This window comes from Alosa sapidissima, chromosome 6 (assembly GCF_018492685.1).
Source record: "Alosa sapidissima isolate fAloSap1 chromosome 6, fAloSap1.pri, whole genome shotgun sequence".
NCBI classification, from domain to species: Eukaryota; Metazoa; Chordata; class Actinopteri; order Clupeiformes; family Clupeidae; genus Alosa; species Alosa sapidissima.
In genome coordinates this window covers 15,657,563-15,675,767 of record NC_055962.1, presented here as the reverse complement: position 1 = coordinate 15,675,767, position 18,205 = coordinate 15,657,563, and the positions used below count along the sequence as shown (strand labels likewise).

The following is an 18,205-nucleotide window of genomic DNA, read 5'->3' as shown; positions in this document are numbered from 1 at the left end:
GGACAAGGTTCTAAAAAAATTCTTTATTCAAAACATTTTCCATTAGTAGGTACAAAAACAAAAAAGGACAATGTTCATATGCTTTTGCAAATCAAGATCATTTCAGCATGACTTCAAAGGCTGTCAATCAAACGTAGAGAAGGACATCATAAAATGTACCACCTGGTCTTCAGTGTTTTAAAAAAAAAAAAAAAATCAAATGAGCAGCTATGACTGTGTGGAACAACAGTCCATAGGTTAACCTGCTCCGCATCTCACAAACGTCATCTATACAGCTTAAACAAACGCACATACAAACGGTGGTCCTCTATGAAAACTGATTTTTAGGGTGGGATGGGGGTGGCGGGGGTAGTAGAAGCAGTTGAGTTTGCTCAGTGGCAGCCTCATTAGACGGACCAAAAGACAACACCGTTGAGTTGGTAACACAAGCTTCCCTTTAAGGGTGAACTGTTCACATTTTTGTTTTCTCTGCGTTTAGATGACAATAAGACGAGGGATTTCTGGCTTGGGATCCAACAGAAGTCAATGAGCTTCAGTGCTTGGGTCTATTTCACCAGCCCGATCTTCTTGGCCTCGGTCTCGTAGATCAATAACCGCCACATTTTCACAACAAACACCTCAGCTTCTTCATCGAGCACCTGAGGTGGTTGAACAAAGAGAAGCAGAACATTTGAGAAATTTGTGAGGACAGAACTAAAAACTAGTACCACACTAAAAGACAATAAAAAGAAAAGATACAATGGCAAACATGGCCACATTTTTGTTCTTGTAAATGGCCACATATTAAACAAGGAAAATGGACATTCAGAGAGAACATTATAAGCGTCTGCGTGTGTGTATGTCAGCATGCGCTATTGGTTTTCATCTGGAAATACCCACCATGGCAACATCATCCAGGATGCCTTGTGGAGTGCTGTGAGCCATGACCTGTAAATAACAGAATGGGTGGCCGTCAAAAGGAGCTGGACAAGAAAACCAACTCAAGGGACCACAAGAGAGACACTTGACCAAACAAAACAGTCTAGCCCTGTTCAGTGTTACACATACACATTTAAACATGATAAACAGATTAATCTACTGCGACGGTTTGATTTGTGGTTGAAGTGTCATTTCAAACACAGCTGCATACCTTTGAGCACACAAAGTCAACAAGCGTAGCCTCCTCCTCGCCAATGTACTCAATGATCTTCTTGTTTATCCATGGCCGAATGCGTCTCTCCATCAAAGACTGAGGAAGAAATAGCATGCATTTTAAATTACTAATCTTGAATAGATATCTAAGCACATTTTCAGAATATTTAATCTTCTCCATAGCAATCCATAACCCTCTTGCTAATTTTGGAGGAAATGTGCCGCAACAGTCTGAGAAAATGACTTGTACATTACTCATCAACTAAGAAATTCTGGGTCACAAAGATCCCCGTACTGAGTGATGAATAACACTGCTAGTGTGAAAACACGCCACAAAGCAACTGTGGCTGACTCAATGCCTCCTTATTAATTGCTGTAACAGATCAGACTGTAAAGGCGCCTAGCTTTAGAAATGCAAAGAAATGTATTTTCCTAGTACTTTAAAAGGTTTTTTTATAGGGTCTTTGTTCTTGAGTAAACCTTACTAAAGTTTACATTATCATAGTTTGAGATGTTAGGTTATTCTCAAGAGTAGTTATGGTGCGTTCATGCGCATGGGAAAAACATTTTTCCCAGTGAAAACATCATCCTTCACGTCACTTCATGTGGGACTAAGGTCACTTTTTTCATCATGTTGTAGTTCATTTGTAGTCCTTGTGGACTTTCATGTCCAACCATTTTAATGTGAACTTGGGAATTTGCTGTTTGTGTCACTTGAAAGCTGCACATCCTTCTTTCACAAGCGTCTTGCAACATATCTTTAAGCAAATACAGTTGTTTATTTAAGAATAGTAAGTGTATGTTTTAACCTTTGTTGTGGCATCCATGTTTTTCACACAATCCGACGCAAACCACATGAACACTCGCAGTGGGAAAAACAACGTGATCACGAGGGCGGCCCCTGATATTCCCAGGTGGCATGAACGGACCTTTAGAGAAAAAGTAGAACTCACCGTGTCGACGATGGACCAGTCGAGCTCGTAGTTGAAGAGCTCGGGCTTGCCCGTGGGGATCTTCTCGATCAGGCTCTTGATGTGCTTCCGTTTCTCCTCGGTGTTGGCGCCCTTTCCGCTGCCCAGCCCTAGGCCGTCCAGGCCCTGGCTTTTGTCGTCGTCATAGTCGAGCGGCACCAGCTTCCTCTTCTTGGGGCCCTCGTCGGCCTCCTCGTCGTCAAAGCGGTTGAAGACGCTGTCCTGGAGCTTCTTGCGCTTGACCACGTTGGGCTGACTGGGGCTGCTAGTGGCACCTGAGACAGGGAGAGGGAGATTAAGACAGGGAGAGGGAGATTAAGAAAAAGAGGAGGGAGAGAGGAAGATGAAGAGGGAGTTCAATTATAAGTAATAGGGTAGAGAGAGAAGACAAGAACACCTTCATACAGGGCTTAAAGCAAGGACAATTTCTGTGAAAATATGTTGTCGTCGTCCTCCAATAAAAACCCCTTCAGGTGATGTGTAAAAGTGAGGATGTGGAGGTACCTAGTTTGAGGCTGAGGCCGATCTTGGGCCGGTGCTCCTCCTGAGGGGGGCCTTCGGGTGGAGAGTTCTCGTGCGGGATGATTATGCCGCAGGGCGACTCGTCGCCGGGCGTGTTGGGCGTGGCACCCCCGCTGGCTGACGACACTGATGGCGCCGCCGTGATCGGCCGCAGCGTGGGCTTCAGATAGGGCTTGGCCTCAGAGCGGTCATCTCCACCCTCGTCATCCAGCTCCTCTCCTTCCTCCACGTCGTCGTCATCTGACATGGGCATGGGGACGTCCCCGCCTCCTCTGTGGCGCTCGTGGCGATCATGACGATCTCGTTCTCGTTCCCGTTCTCGCTCCCGTTCTCGCTCCCGATCTCGCTCCCGATCTCGTTCGCGGTCTCGTTCCCGTTCGCGGTCTCGTTCCCGTTCACGTTCCCGTTCGCGTTCGCGTGGTGGCTCCTCAACCTCAAGTTTGGGTGGTGGCTGACGCAGACGCTCTGCCTCCTCCTCCATCTTAAGAGTTATGATAAACACAAACAAAAACACACAACAAACATGACTAAAAACCCCTATACTCTACATAAAACATTATATGACCGTTTCTAAAACGGACTTGTGTGTTACATGTACTTGCATTTGAAGAGTTTGGTTCCAAAACACTATATCCTCCATTTCATTCCTGAAATGCTTAATTAAATAACATGACTTATTAATGTTTTCAAAAATGGATTTATAGCATTTTGGAACCAAACTCTTCATTTACATCCAAACATAAGAGACATAGGAAACAGGACAGGTGTAGCGCTGGCATTACAACGAATACAGCTCCTACACTTATTCCCAGAGAGACAAACGCTTAATTACACAGAATCTCAGACAGGGACATTAACACAAGAAAACATATAAATCATTCAAAATAAATATGATTCATTAATCCTTTCATTCATTCATTCATTCATTCCAAACTGATTAATTTCATTCAAAATAACATTTTTACTGATAAGCATGCACATTTTACAAAAATTACTGAATACTAAATAGCTACTAATCACCTCTACAACAGAGAGTAAATGCAGGAAAAGGAACAGCATGAAATAGTCAACCAAAGAGAGAGCCACATTATCGGACCAGCACAGGCTGACACGGATGCAGAATCAAAGATCAGAAATAATTTAAGACGGAAATCATGTAATGCATCCATAATTTGAGTAAAATCAAAGACCACTCATGCACAGACAATCAAACGAGGTAAGTGTCACAGAATAAAACTGCAGAGAATGAGTGACTGAAACAGAGCCATGTTATGAGGCCATGCAGCCCATAGACCTTATACATAATTATACAATCTTGCATCAGGAGTGCAATGCATACAGGCTGCTGATTTATCATCCATCCATGTGAAAAAATATGCCCTCTCCATCTTGCACCCACACACACGAACACAGCCATGCTCAGTCGTTGGCTCACCCTGCGCAGTTCGGCGTCGGGGTCTGGATGGCCCTCTGCCAGCAGTCTCTGTCGGATCTCCTCCAGCTCCTCCTTCTCCCTTTTCCTGTCTCGCTCGTCCAATTCTACCTCCTTCTCGCGGTCACGCAGACGCTTCTGCAGCGCACTGCCCCTGTAGGTCACAAGCGGAATTGCACTGTTTTTAAGGACGGTTCGTTCTGGAGCACCACACTGCTGCAGTGTACTGCCCCCGGAGGGTAAAACAGGATACAACACCAAGCTACAAAGAGGTGCTGAGGCTGAGGCTTTGGTGATGCGCTGCCCCTAGTGGTCAGCAACTCATTAACACTATCTACAATGCACCCTAGTGGTAAAAACAGACTCTTTCTGAAGCCAAATGGCTTCCAGTCATGCTGTAAAAAAAAAACCTTCCAATCATCCAGTGGTAATGAAAGATTTGTGCCTCACACATTCTCTCTGTAGTATCACAGCAGTAAAAACTCAACTCATCTACTCATTTGTTTTCATTTATTTTAACAACCAGGCAGTGTCTCAAAATCTGATTTCTATTCTGAGCACACATAGTCAAGGTCCAACACGCTAAAGAGAGAACACGTTGCTTTTCGCCTGACTAATACACTTGTCCTTCACCCCAACCAACACTCTGCTCCAACCCAATAACAATTTTGCAATCAGGGAAAGATGTCACATCTATTGCAGCACACCCTCCACATACTTGCATGAGGCACCGACTCTCCGTAGCAGAGTGAACAAGAGAGTCAACGGAACAGAACTTAAAGAAAGAAATACCAACATGACCTCGGTGGTAGACACGGCTATACTCGCAGTTGGTTGGTAAATGGTCAGGACTAGTGGGAACCGGTTAATCCGAAGTTTCCTCTAGCCTAGTCTTTGTTGCCTTTATGATTTCCTTTTAAAAAAAAAAGCTCTCCTTTTTTATATCAAAAAGGAGAGATCAATTATCAATATACCTATCAGGCACCTGATTGGCAGCATCTGGGGATACCAGAAGCTTAAAAACAAGTGTCAGTAGAAACAGCAAAATAACCTGTTTGGCAATGGCAGAGAAGATTTGACAAATTTTTCATGGGCGCAACCCACATACTCACCGCTGCTGCTCATCCCATTTAATGCATGTTCCTTACAAATGGGGCACCACTAAACAGGCTTTCCAATGGTATAAGATTTATTGCCAAAATTGTTAATTGTATTTATTGTTGTGCATTGTTACCACAGAGAAATAACGTACCAAACACAAATTTCCTTTAAGTTTATTACCACATGAATCAATCAATACAATATCAGTTCAACTTCCTTTGACTGATGCCTGATAAAAGCCTTCATGATGAATCATGATGTCTACAAGGCTTGTACAAGGCTTGTAAGGCTTGTAGTGTGATGTTTTTGTATGGGAAAGAGACAACTCTGTGTCGGGTTACCTGAAGTACTTGGGGTCATCTCGCTCATCATCATAGTCCTCTAGGAATTCCTTCAACCGCTTGCCTTCTTTAGCCTGTAACACACATTCAGTTCAGGTGAGGAAACCATGAAGACCTGCATCTTTTAGCGCTGCACGATACACTAATACTAGAAAGGTCTAGCGCAACCCTGAAATAATGAAAAAAATACACCGATACTCTACTTCGTTTGTACTAACACTTTAAGAAAGGTTTCAATAAAAGTATCTATCATTATTTAAAAAAAAAAGATTTCTTTATTGTGTTGTATTTTTGTTTTACTTCTATTATTGATATTTCAGGAATTTGCCGTGGTATCGCTTCAGTATTGGTATCGCAATATTTAGGCATGGTATTGTATTAAAGATGGGATTTTGGTAATCATCATGATATATGCAGTTGTTAATGCTGTGATGAGCCATGTGCTCAGTCTGCACCATGGTTTCGTTTCACAGAATCTTATGAGGTGTCTTATTGAAATTCTTTACAAATCCATACTGCACGTGGTTTAGGAACGGCACAGTTTCCTGTTTCAAGCAAACTCCAAGCTGTGATTGGCCGGACCGACTCACCATTTCCCTGCGGCGTTCCTCCTCCCTCTCCACCTCCTTGGCGTGATCGCGGGCCTTCTTCCGCTCCCTGATCTCCCAGTTCTTCAGCCGCTGTTAGGACAAAGGGGGTAGACAGGTCAGACAGGTCATACCAGGAAAAGGCACTCACAGAGCACTCAATCAATCTGTGTGTGTACGTATGTGTCTGAATGCATGTGTATATGTGTGACTTAAGTACTGTTTTGTATGTGCGTGTGTGCAAGTGATTGAGTGAGTTCATCTTTGGGTGGGTACCTCCTGATAGGCGGCCTCCTTCTCCCTGAGCTTCCTCTCCAGCTTGCGGCGCTCGTACGCCTCTTCTTCATCCTCCTTGGGGTCTCGCTTCTTCTCCCGGTCGCGGTCGCGGCTCTGTTCTCTGGAAGAGCAAAACAAACATAACAAAACATGAGACCTCCCAATGGCAACACCCCGCACCCTCTAATGCCCTGCTCATAGGCTCCGTAAACACCCCGCACCCTCTAATGCCCTGCTCATAGGCTCCGTAAGAACCCCGCACCTTCTAATGCCCTGCTCATAGGCTCCGTAAGCACCCCGCAACTTCTAATGCCCTGCTCATAGGCTCCGTAAGAACCCCGTACCCTCCAATGCCCTGCTCATAGGCCCCGTAAGAACCCCGCACCTTCTAATGCCCTGCTCATAGGCTTTGGTATTCTGATATAGCTTCTGAGCCCGTATGCGGTACTTGTGTAGTGCACACATTCTCACCAGCAAAGACCTGTCACAGGTCACTCATCGTCATAGGGGAGGTTTTTGGCATCATTCCCGCGTTATAATCATCAGCCAATCAAGGTGGTCACTTCAATCAAACTCGTGCATGAGTAATGACGTCAACCATAGCAACAAAGACTCACTCTTAGTTTAAGAGTTGTCATTTTTCCTTACTAAGAGTAGGTCTGAAAGGCTCTGTCAATAACTTAAGAGAAAACTCCTAGCTAAAATCTTTTAGGGCGATTTAGGAGTACTCCTAGTGGTAATATAAAATGCTTTGTAAATACGGGCCCTGATCAGTAGACTGCCGTTTTTGATCCTGAATTCATGCAAAAATGACTCACTCACCTGGAATGACTGCGGTCGAGGCTCCGGTCACGGCTCCTCTCCTTGTCCCAGTCGCGTTCCCGCTCACGTTCTCGCTCCCGATCACGGTCTCTGTCGCGGTCGCGCTCTTTGTCTCTGTCGCGCTCCCTCTCTCTCTCCCGGTCTCTCTCGCGCTCTCTCGCAGTCTCCCTCTCCCTCTCCCGCTCGCGCTCCCTCTCCTTCTCGCGCTCCCAGCGCTCGCGTTCCCGCTCCCGCTCCTTCTCCCGTTCCCTCCGATCGCGCTCCAGCTCCTGCCGCTCCTTCTCCCGCTTGCCTTTCTCCTCCTCGAGTTTCTGCGGAGAGAGGGACCAGGGCTTAGCAAGGGCTCTCGGAAGAGGGCAGTGAAGGGGGTGCACAAGACAATGGTGCAAAATCACAGGGATGCAGGGGAGGGAAGCGGTTTCCAGACTTGGGGTTTCTACATGATGGGGGAGATTTATCATCAGTTTAAGACTACAAGCCTACACAAAATGAGCTTCTACAGGAAATTATCTTCAGTGCAGAATATATTCAACTCAGATGTACGGTAGCACATGTTTACTGTGTACAAAGTCTACTTAACTCCTGCCGCAACACTGACTTAAGAGAAATACTAAACTGAAACTAATGTCTGATACTGTATTTTTTGTTTATTTGGTGCATAAATCAGATTTGTATGCTTGATCAAACTCTACATTTCAACATACAAGATCTACATTTTCCATGCACTGTCTCCAATGGAAATCTACAGATGCCCCATTGGCTTCAACTAATATTCTGGAAACCACTTCCATGACCTATGATCCATATATCAAACAGGTCAAGCATTCAAACTTCTGGTAAAGACGCTGCAATTTCAAAGATAACTTCATTTTTTCCAAAGTCAAAATAGGAAAAAAAGAACTAATAAAAAAAAAAAACAAAGGGAAAAAACCTGTCATTACAGTAGCAAGAGCGTCAATCCGTGTGAAACTAGTTGGTGACTTACAGATGTTGAACTACGGCTTTCTGTGCCTCGCTGTAGCCCTACAAGCCTACGAGTTAGGCCTGGGAGGAAAAGCAGGTCAAACGGTTCACAGAGAATAATAAATATGGAGCTTTTTGAAAGTGATGTGATGCTTTGGTGCTGCTTTTTTTGATGCTCAAAGGAAAAGCAAAAAAAAAGTCAGACATCCTAAAATCAAACCTAAAGCTTATGGCATATCATCAGTTCATTTCAAACATTACAAAACCGGCAATGCAATAACAGCACAATTCATTATTTTGGGAGACCATGGGGAGGGTATGAAAAGAAAGGGACAGCAATAAATGAAATGGTAGAGACTGTCTTACCCCACTGTTGTCTTCTGTGTTCTGTCCAAGCGACTGAGTTTCTCAGTAAAGAATGAGTGTATGGTCTTTCAGCCTGTACCACTCTCATTGTTAGGCACAATCTCGCAGTCTCAAAGGCCCATACTGAAGTCCCTCTGGACACTGTCAGAACCATGTGATTTTAACACTGTGACTGGGACCTAATCTGGCTTTAAAAAGTGTGGGAGTACAAACGCTTCCTTGACAAATTGCAAATGCTTGTGAAAATGCCTTTGCAACTGAAGACAAATGCTTCACAGTTTTTCCTTGCAGAAATTTCCTTTTTGTGCCAAACATGAGAAGTGCATAACTTTGGGAGTGATACAGCTGGAAGAAGTTGGGGTGACAGAAAGAAACAGGACGAAAAGAAAAAGTGGAGAAAACGTACGCAGATACAGAAAAGATTTTGAGGAAATGATGCGTGTGTGCAGCTGTACTTAAACTAGACATTGGCTAAAGTGACTGCTGGTTAATTTGATTCTGTGCTAGAAGGATCTTTATTTTAAGACTTACCTCTCTGGTTGACAATGGACTGTAAGAGTAAAAAGATAAGGAATTTTGACACGACCACTCCAATTTTCTATAATGTTTATGGTACAAACATACCACAGATGTAGAATTAAAAGTAACCTTAGTGTTACATCTGATCTCAAATAAGCCCCTTCCAAGCTACCTGTATTGGCTAGAATAAACAACCATTTGAAAGATAAGTGGCTTTGCTGGTTCTTTTTGTTGCAAAAATTGCAATAAACAAGAAAGGCTCCCGGAAGACCTCCACCAAGGCCAATTGCAACATCTTGTAATGTAAGCGAAATTGAAATAAAATTTGTGGATCTATCCCATGATTCAGACTCAGTCCAAAATTAAACAGGTTTAATTTTTGGGTTATTCGTTGAGCCATGCTACACTGTTCCACTACGTTTCATGAAAACTTGGTTGGTACTTTTTGCATACTCCTGCTAACAGACAAATAGACAATCTGCACCGAAAACAGAACCTGAGTTAGCGGAGGTAACGATCATTCCATGTGCAGGCCAACGTAACTTTGCTGGATCCAGTGCTTATTTTGATGGCCATGTTTACTGCCGATCTCTAGGTTTACAAACAGCTCTAGTAACACAAGAACACTGAATAGCTCCCGTTATCAAATGTATTGTATTGTAGCTGTAGCTCAAGGAGGTACGGATTGTTAGGACTAAAGGGGGAACATCCTAATGTCATGGACATTCTTAACGTCACCTTGCCATGTCACATTGTGTAAACATGTTGCCAAATTTGTCTAAAAATTATAGTTCTCTGAATACTAATGTTCCGTACATCTACATTTCATTTTATGATCTGTAAAGTTCTGGCAGGTACTGCAGCCTTCCCAATAAACTTCCTTGTATCCTTGTATAATAAAGAGCCTCAGCTTTGCCATCAGCCTCATCCAACACAAGCAGTTTTGCTGATTGCTTTATTCCCATATGGGAACCATAAAGATGTAATGGATCACCTCCTCTGGCATCACAAACAAACTAATAACCTTTTTCTGCCGCAGCCCTCCGAGAGCTACATTATCATTACATTTTGAAACAGGGTTTTACTGCAGTTTACCATTTGAAAAGGGGAGCAGTCTCATCCCCTGTGGCTACATTCATTATGGACCCTTTCAAGAGAGTTCCATTATCAGCATCATAGTTGGCCCCACAAGACTTCCTTTTTAACATTCCATATGTTATCTTAATGTAGAGGAAGTAGATTGGGGCCCAAATAGAACGTTCAAGCATTGTTTTTGTTTTTATTGATGAAAGGGTCTATAAGGACCTGAGAAAATGTGCATTTAAATGGCACCCACAATTCAATTCCTCTCATTGTGAAACCTGTGGCAAAAAAAATCGTCTCCTCTGCGGAAATGTCATTGCTAAACGTCTTGGGAGTGCCACAGCCTGCCTACAAGTATTTGATGATGGACACTCAAGTGAAATCAATCTCATCACTTCCAGTAAAAGAAGATGGAGATGATTAGACTGCAAGTGCAAACAGAGAGACGGAGAGGAGCGAGTATGAAAATATGGATACAGCTATGCATCCATGTATATGTAAATGCATACGCAGGTAATGTATGTAATGTATGTGTGTACCTATTACATAGGTAAGGCATGTATACGTGGGTCAAATGAGATTGAGAGAGGTAAGTGGAGAGGGTGAAAGTGTACCAACACACACACATACACACACACACACAGGCTGTCTCTCACCTGGCTAGTCTTCAGGTCTTCAACGTGCTGTGGGTGGGGGGCGCCCCCTGCTTTTTAATGCGGACCTTTTGGCCCAAATCATTGTTGGGTTACCATGTCTCTCTTAGTGTCATCAATATACACCACTTTTACATCAACATCGTCAACACAGTGGAGGACTCGCCCAGGTTCACAGACTTTCCCCCCGGCGACCGGAACCAAGGATGATGAGTAAGTACAAGCATCCTGGAAGCTCCCTTAGACCTTAAGCAGGTCTTAACAGCAGGTGCCATCTTGAAAGTATGGGCACGTCTGAAGATTCTACAGATTGGAAAACCTTCTGAGGATCTTTAAACTGGGAGTAGTTCACACTCTGCCCCACGGATGTTCAGTTCGCCTGTTCTTAGAACTAAGAACATTCTAGAATGAAAGCTGAGAGTGGTTCTCCCACTCTACCCCAATGATAAAGTTGGCCTGGAGGGCTGGCTCAGTTGCCCCCGAGCAAGTCCTCAAGGAGGGGACGCCCAGTCAATGTAGAGAAGAAAAGGAAGCTCATACTTACATCCTATCCTTGCAACTTTTTCCAAAGCTCTGAGATTCATCTTGCTTTAGTCACCATATGATCTCTATCATAATGGTGGGGTTCAATCAATAGATTAGCTTCCAGGGAAGGTTACATTTACGTCCATGCATTTTCTTTTTTGGCTTTTTTTTTTCTGTCTGTATGCATGTGCGTGTGGATGTGTGAGTGTGTGTATGGTTTTGGGTGTCTTCTATAACTAGATGATGCTGATTCCATTTCTATTGAGTGCTAATAAATCTTTTTTTGCTTCTTCTGTCCAATCAGTACAACTAAATGGCAGATTTAAACTCGATTTCGTTTAATTTAATCTCGTAAAGGTTGTGGAACAGCATCTTCAAAGCAAGCACTAATGTGAATGCAGTTTTGTAGTCTAGTCCAAGATAATATGGTAGTCAGTTTGGGGCTATTTTACTTATGCTGATAATCTAATGTAGTGCACAACGACTTTTAAAATGCAGCACAGAATGGCTGGTAGAGACGGTTACCTTGTGTGTGTCGCGGAATTTGTTGATCTCCCTGGAAATCAGGTCTCTCTTATCTTCCTCGATGTCAATGGTATTGATGTCCTCCTGATGTTAGACAGAATGCCAGCATTAATTTAGTCATTTGGCTACCACATCAGTATCTACTTTCAATTTAGTCACATACAGTGCAGTCCCATACAGATTGTCATTAATTACACATCTATAGGACACAATCAGCCAGATAAACTCATCCCTTTTGTAAAAATGGAATCGGTTTGACTGACCGCTTGGATGAACCGAATCAATGAAAACCTCAAAATGGACTAACAAACTAAACATTGGACTTGCTGGACACACAATCAAGAGCATAGAAAAACACCTAAACGTCACTGCGTTCTGCTCGTTATCCTACACATATAATCTAAAAAACTGAGACATGACATGATGGCCTCAAAGGAACGATGGTCACTTACTTCTTCCTTCTTCTCCTTCTTTTTCTTGCGCCGAAGAGACTCTTCATCTTGTGACGGGGCATTGAGGTCTTTGGCGTACTCCCGAATGAGGCCATCAATGGCTACCTTGACGATCTGATCCCTTCGCTTGGTTTCCTCGTCCAGTACCTCCTCTTCATCGTCTCCTGTGTCGCCAGTCTTAGCCGTCTGCAGGCATCATTCATTTCATTCATACTATTTTACAACTAGTTTGCAGAGCTATAGAGCTCAAATCTACAAATCCATAGCTTGATTGTAGCCAGTGAGAGCCAAAAGGTGAACACTGCAAAAACTGCTTATCTAACCACGTGTTATTAATCTTATATTGAGATCAAACATCTAGTTGGTATTGCTTTTAATATAAAGAGACTTACCTAGCGCTTTCTCAGTAAGATAATTTTGACTTAATCTAATGGGCAGCCGGTCTTATTTAAAGATGTCTTATTAAAACAAATGTGCTTAATGCACAGCGGCCAAATTTGCTTGTTTTAAGTACAACTATGCTCAGATGTCATAATCTCTCTTATATGTAGAGGGCCATTTTTGCAGTGAATTCAGTCCATATAGCCAACTCAGCACCTTTAGTCATGTCTGGGAGTGTTAAACAACCATTCGTCTCCACTTGATTCTGTTATACATAGCATTTTCATGTTTTGACTTTTTAGATCTTCAGAAGGTCCAAGATGCTGGTTTCAGTCAATCTACGCTACTCACCCCATTGGTGCTCTTCTTCTTGGCCTTAAACTCGTCCAGCTGAGCTTTGGTCTTGGCGTCCACCTTTACCAGCAACTTCTTGTCTCCAATCTGCAGGTCATGCAGGAGTCGTAGGGCCCTGAGTGTGGACTCCGGCTCCTTATACTCACAGAAGCCAAAAGCTGAAACAGCCAAAAGTAGAAAAGTCAACAATTGTGATAATCGCTGTAGTTATTATTACACTGCTGCAAATGTATTTTATTGTGGTTTGCGGTTAGCATGTGATTGAAATCAGCCATTTTATTTGCAGCTTTTTGCGTGTGGGAGTGTAACATGTATGTCATTGTTTGTAGACTTAAAATATGCTAGTCTGATGTAATGTAACATGAAGTATGAATGAAAGTTGGACAAAAGGTGAAGCAAATAACTCAATACTATGGTAAAAAGAGCATTTAAATGTGTCAGACTTAAGCTAATGTGGTATTAAAACAGGGATAAAAGTGGGCCCTGTGTTTATATTTATATTTTACAGTAATTTTAAGGATGTAATAATCCACTCAAATGTAGTCACAACTTAATGACAATGGGAAATTAAGGGCCCAAGGCCAGACTGGTTTAACACTGCAACATGACTGGGTTAAAACATAACTTCCATCGCTGTTGTAACATATAAACCCCCTGTACTCAGACACCAGCCCTATTAATGTTATCGTTCCATTCATACAAGAGGATGAAATGTTTGTTTTTCCTTGTGCGTAATGTCTGAACCCACAGATCACAGACCCAGAGATCTTTTCTAAATATGTTTTTGTGACATTTTAAGTGATTGTTTTTTGCCTAAAAAATAAAGCCAAGACACGTCTGTGAATGTAAGCCGCACACAATGTTAACCGCATGCTGTATTCTGTAATTCAACTCCCTGCAATTCTTCTGCACCTTCTGTGATGGTTGCTCTGATACAAGGAGCAGTGGGAATGAAGAACGGCAGCCTTTAAATTCAATATACTTCTCATCAATGGAAACTGACAGAGGTCTCTGGTTTGCTGTTCTTACCTTGAAGTTTCCCAGAGGCTCCTTGTACCCGTTTCCAGCTGAGGACCAGGCCACATTTCTGGAGGGGTGGAGAGGGAAAAGGGTGAGACCTTACATGCACTTGATCTTCCCAGATGTCAAATCTTTTTACATGTACTTGATGCTTACGGTGAAAAGTTATATATTGTATGGCACACAGTGTCTATGTAGCAATGACATAATTCATTTCACAATAATTTGCTTTGTGGTGTACATATAACTTAAACCAGCATTAAGGCACATGCAATACCATACACGGCGCAATGCATGAATTACCATTACACTGCTTTGAATTTATTTGGTTGACTGATATTTAGCAGACGCTTCTATCTAAAGCGACACAGACTCGCAGCGGCGGAAATCAAACCAGGGTGGACCGAATGTCAGCCAGTGACGTTACTACTGCTCCACCATGTCTGCATTTATTTAAAAGGACTAAAAGCACTGATTGAGTGACTCACTGAGAGGAGCTGTCGGATGAGCATATCGGAGGCCCTCTCCGAGATGTTTCCCACAAACACAGTGGTGGTGGGGCCGCCCATCTCCTCTGGCTCTTTTGGGCGCGGCAAGGGCAGGTCCTTCTTGGGAACAGGAGGCTTACTGACCACAGAAACCGAGGTGGGCACCAGCACCTGTTTAGTAAGTAAGTATTTATTTGTACAGCACATTCTAGAGCAATGGTCACTCAAAGCGCTTCACACAGACATATAGACGGCAACATAAACATAAACACTCAATATTAAGTCCACGGGCACTGGGCAGTAATGATTCTCCTGGCGTGAAAAACAGCCAAAATGGTGCTCTTGAACATGCCCAAGAATTACAACTAGCAGTCATCAAAACACTAATTTTGTTTAGGACTGTAGGGTTTTATTGTAGGGAATCTTTTCAAGGCTGATTATTACTGTATGTTGTACTCTTCTAGTCCTTCCATACAAGTATGTAGCGTGTGGGTATGGGTAGAGTGCTAGCATCCCTGGGACATTGCATGACTCAGCACAGTTTTCTTTTCCACTGTTCAAGTTCTAGCATACATTGCAAACCATGCCTTGTTACACGGTAAACCAAGCCTGGGTGAACCTAGACAAACATGTTAGCAAATTTAAATTTGCTCTGCAGGTCTGTCTGGAAAGAATTCCATTGACATCTGTTTCTGAATCACCAAAAACCCAGGAACGTGTACTTTGGAATTGAGTAAACTGCCACCTTTAAACCTTTGTTTACTAGAAAGATGTGTTTGCTGCACTTCCAACATGATTTGTAGTTAAATGCACCAACTTAAGTTTAATTTCACTGCTGATTACGCTTGTGGAAGTCGTAAATCATATCAGCTCCACTATCTACTTTGAATTATCACTGGGAATCCCCCAAAATAAGCCACTCTCTTCAATGGCAGGAAACTTACTGTAGGGGTTTGTGTCATGATGCCCATGTGCACCGGTATCATTGGGGTCACTGCAAAACAAGATCATGGCAGAAGGTGAAAACCATCATCGTTCAAGTGTCAAACCTTATCTACCTTATTTAACCTTATCTGCAGGTTGACGGCAAGGCAATATGATTCTTGAAAATGTAAGAAAGGAGAAAAGGGGAGAGTTACAAGTTTAAAGGCAAAGGAACAGAGGCAGGAGCTGCAGAACACTAAGGTTTGAAATTAGAGGTAGACACATTGACTAATGCAATGCATCATGCATGGAACAGACAAACACATAAAATACTGTGGTATCACACTGGAATGGCAATAGTCTATACTATAGCAATTGTCTTCATTTATGGGAAAATAAAAACACCCATTCATTGAAACATTCTGTTTACTTAAACTAGACGGCAACTTGCTGCTTGTAATTGAAACTTGACAAACCATTTGTTTTACTGTATGCAAAAAGCCTCCTTGTGTGAAAGGTGTGATAGTGGGTGCTGGACAATACAAAGACTCACAAAGGTGCAAAACCTCTCTAAATCAAGCCTTACCAGGGGGCCCAGCTGGAGGGAACCCTGCAAACTGTGGCGGTGGGATGCCAGGGGGCAGAGGGGGAATGCCGATCTGGGGCCGATTGAGGTGTGGGGGGAAGGACATGTTGGAAGGAAGGTCCACACCTGACAGACAAATATAAGACAGCACATAAGCCAACAGGTCAACACACAAACATTCAAATACTCTTCTCTTCTTCATCCCCACATCAAAATCATGCCCCCCATTCTCACTTATTGTTCTCCTGTTGCTAGTACACTGTCGCATTCATGACTTGTCTTACTCTTGTATGAAAGGCGCTATATAAATAAAATCTGACTGATTGCTTTATTGAATATCATCACAGCCTTGTATCAACAGATGAAAGCAAGACAAACATCTCTGCAGAGCTAAGTCTAAATGATAATCATAAAATGAAGCTATTTAGATCTGAAGAAAATGTGTGTTAACCTTTAAGACCCGTCAGACGTACTTACATGGTAAACAAATACCAGTTACCTGACATTTCTGTCAAAGAGTAGCCTACATGATCATGTTTGTATACTACTAGGACAACAGTGTTTAAAAACAGTGTTTGTAAATAAGCATTTATTTAATACATGCTTATTTACACAATTATCTTAAGCTTACGGCACAGTTCCACCGACATCATACAAGAGGCTAAACAATAACAAAAGCTCAGTATAATAGTCATATTTATTTCGCCGTGTGAAAGGTTGTGGCCTAAGCGATGTGTGATCCAATGTCAACATTTATTTGTTAATCATTAAATATTGGTAAAAAATAAGTAAACCCCAACGTAACTGTGACCAAATCTAGGTTTTCTAAATACATGTTGTTAATACACAGTGAGTAACGTTAACGCACGTTTCTAATGGCTTCTTCGGTTTTAAAACTAGCATTTAAGTTAATAGCTCAGGTCAGACTTTTGCACACAAAGGTTACGCATGGATTCCGATAGCCAATCTTCACTCTATCTGTTAACTTTTTAATATATCTGTATATCATATAAATTGCGCTCACATCTGAAAACGACATTAGGTTTGCGGAGTGCAACTTATGCGACCACCCGCAGGACACTTTGCGTGGGCTCACATGACCCATTAACTAGCTATCGCTAGGTAGTTACCGAAGCCCTAAGGACACATGCTTTGCTAAACTAGCTAGCTATCAATGCCGAATTAGCCAGCATGCTACATGGGTTATTTAACAGGGTGTAACTAGTTATCTAGACAATCAATGTATGAAAATTAACCACCCGACGAGTGATGTTCTACATTAGAACAGCAAAATCTGTTTTAGAACAACAGAAGAAGTAAAGTTATTTCATCTGGACTACTCCAAAAGTAGCTAGCATAGCTAATGGGCTTATTAGCTCTGACGTTTCCTGGTTGTTCTCTGTTAGCTCTAGTGCTACAACTAGCTTCCACCTGATAGCTAACGTTAGCTATGAGACATATTGTTTGTGTAGTAAACCTGGGTTAGCTATGTAAGCAGTTACTCGGTGATTACACGCCAACATCTTAAACAATAACAAAAACATAGCAGAAATGAAAACTTACCCAGACCAGATGAAAATATATTTTTGTCACAGTTATTACGAAATTGCGTTACCGGATATTGCCAGCTTGACTCTAGCAGGACATTTGTCACGTGACTAGCGCAATGCAATGTGGGAAAGTTACAATAAAATGACTTTGCATTCGATTCAACCAGACGGGCTCAACCCCTTTTGCTGATTCAACCACACATCAAAGTCGTTCTGTACTTGACGCAAATCATTTTAATTTAAAGGGCTGACAGCAATTTTGGGAGAAAAGGTGTGAACAGAGATGTGACAACGGTCGTTCTATTTGGGCAGAATTTAAAGAGTGGGCATAAAGAGTTTTTTGTTTTTTTTAATTGCTAATAATTTCACTTGAAAGTTCGTATGTTTCCATACATCCCACTATTATGTAACCTTAACATTAACAGAACGCGCCAGAACAGTTATCAACGTTATCAACACGTTCACTTCTCTTTCTAGTGTCCAATACTGCAAATGTAGCTAAAATGTACAAATTTCGTGACTCCTTTGCATGTCCCCGCAAATCATGCACTTCTTGGGCACATGCTAGTTCTTCAAAGTGCGTGATCGTTGTTTATTTGAACGACCTTGAGGCATGCCGTTCTCAAAAAGCTA

At 42.4% G+C, this 18,205-nt stretch overlaps 1 protein-coding gene across 2 annotated transcripts; it reads right to left on the bottom strand.

Annotated features, from left to right (window-relative positions):
• Positions 1–8: 8 nt before the first annotated feature.
• Positions 9–17,734, bottom strand: rbm25b (RNA binding motif protein 25b). Of its 2 annotated transcripts, none has more exons than XM_042095052.1 (18): positions 17,586–17,734; positions 16,023–16,148; positions 15,457–15,506; positions 14,513–14,683; positions 14,034–14,091; positions 13,002–13,162; positions 12,270–12,455; positions 11,818–11,901; positions 7,184–7,494; positions 6,362–6,482; positions 6,089–6,178; positions 5,499–5,572; positions 4,060–4,210; positions 2,607–3,105; positions 2,085–2,377; positions 1,130–1,228; positions 880–927; positions 9–638 (listed from the first exon to the last, which is right to left on the bottom strand). In XM_042095052.1, the coding sequence occupies exons 2-18, from the start codon at positions 16,126–16,128 to the stop codon at positions 546–548; spliced, it is 2,595 nt and encodes an 864-aa protein (XP_041950986.1). In that variant the 5' UTR covers positions 16,129–16,148; positions 17,586–17,734; the 3' UTR covers positions 9–545. The 2 variants fall into 2 exon arrangements, with proteins under 2 accessions (XP_041950986.1, XP_041950987.1); XM_042095053.1 differs by lacking the exon at positions 17,586–17,734 and adding an exon at positions 17,047–17,068.
• Between the last annotated feature and the right edge of the window lie 471 nt (positions 17,735–18,205).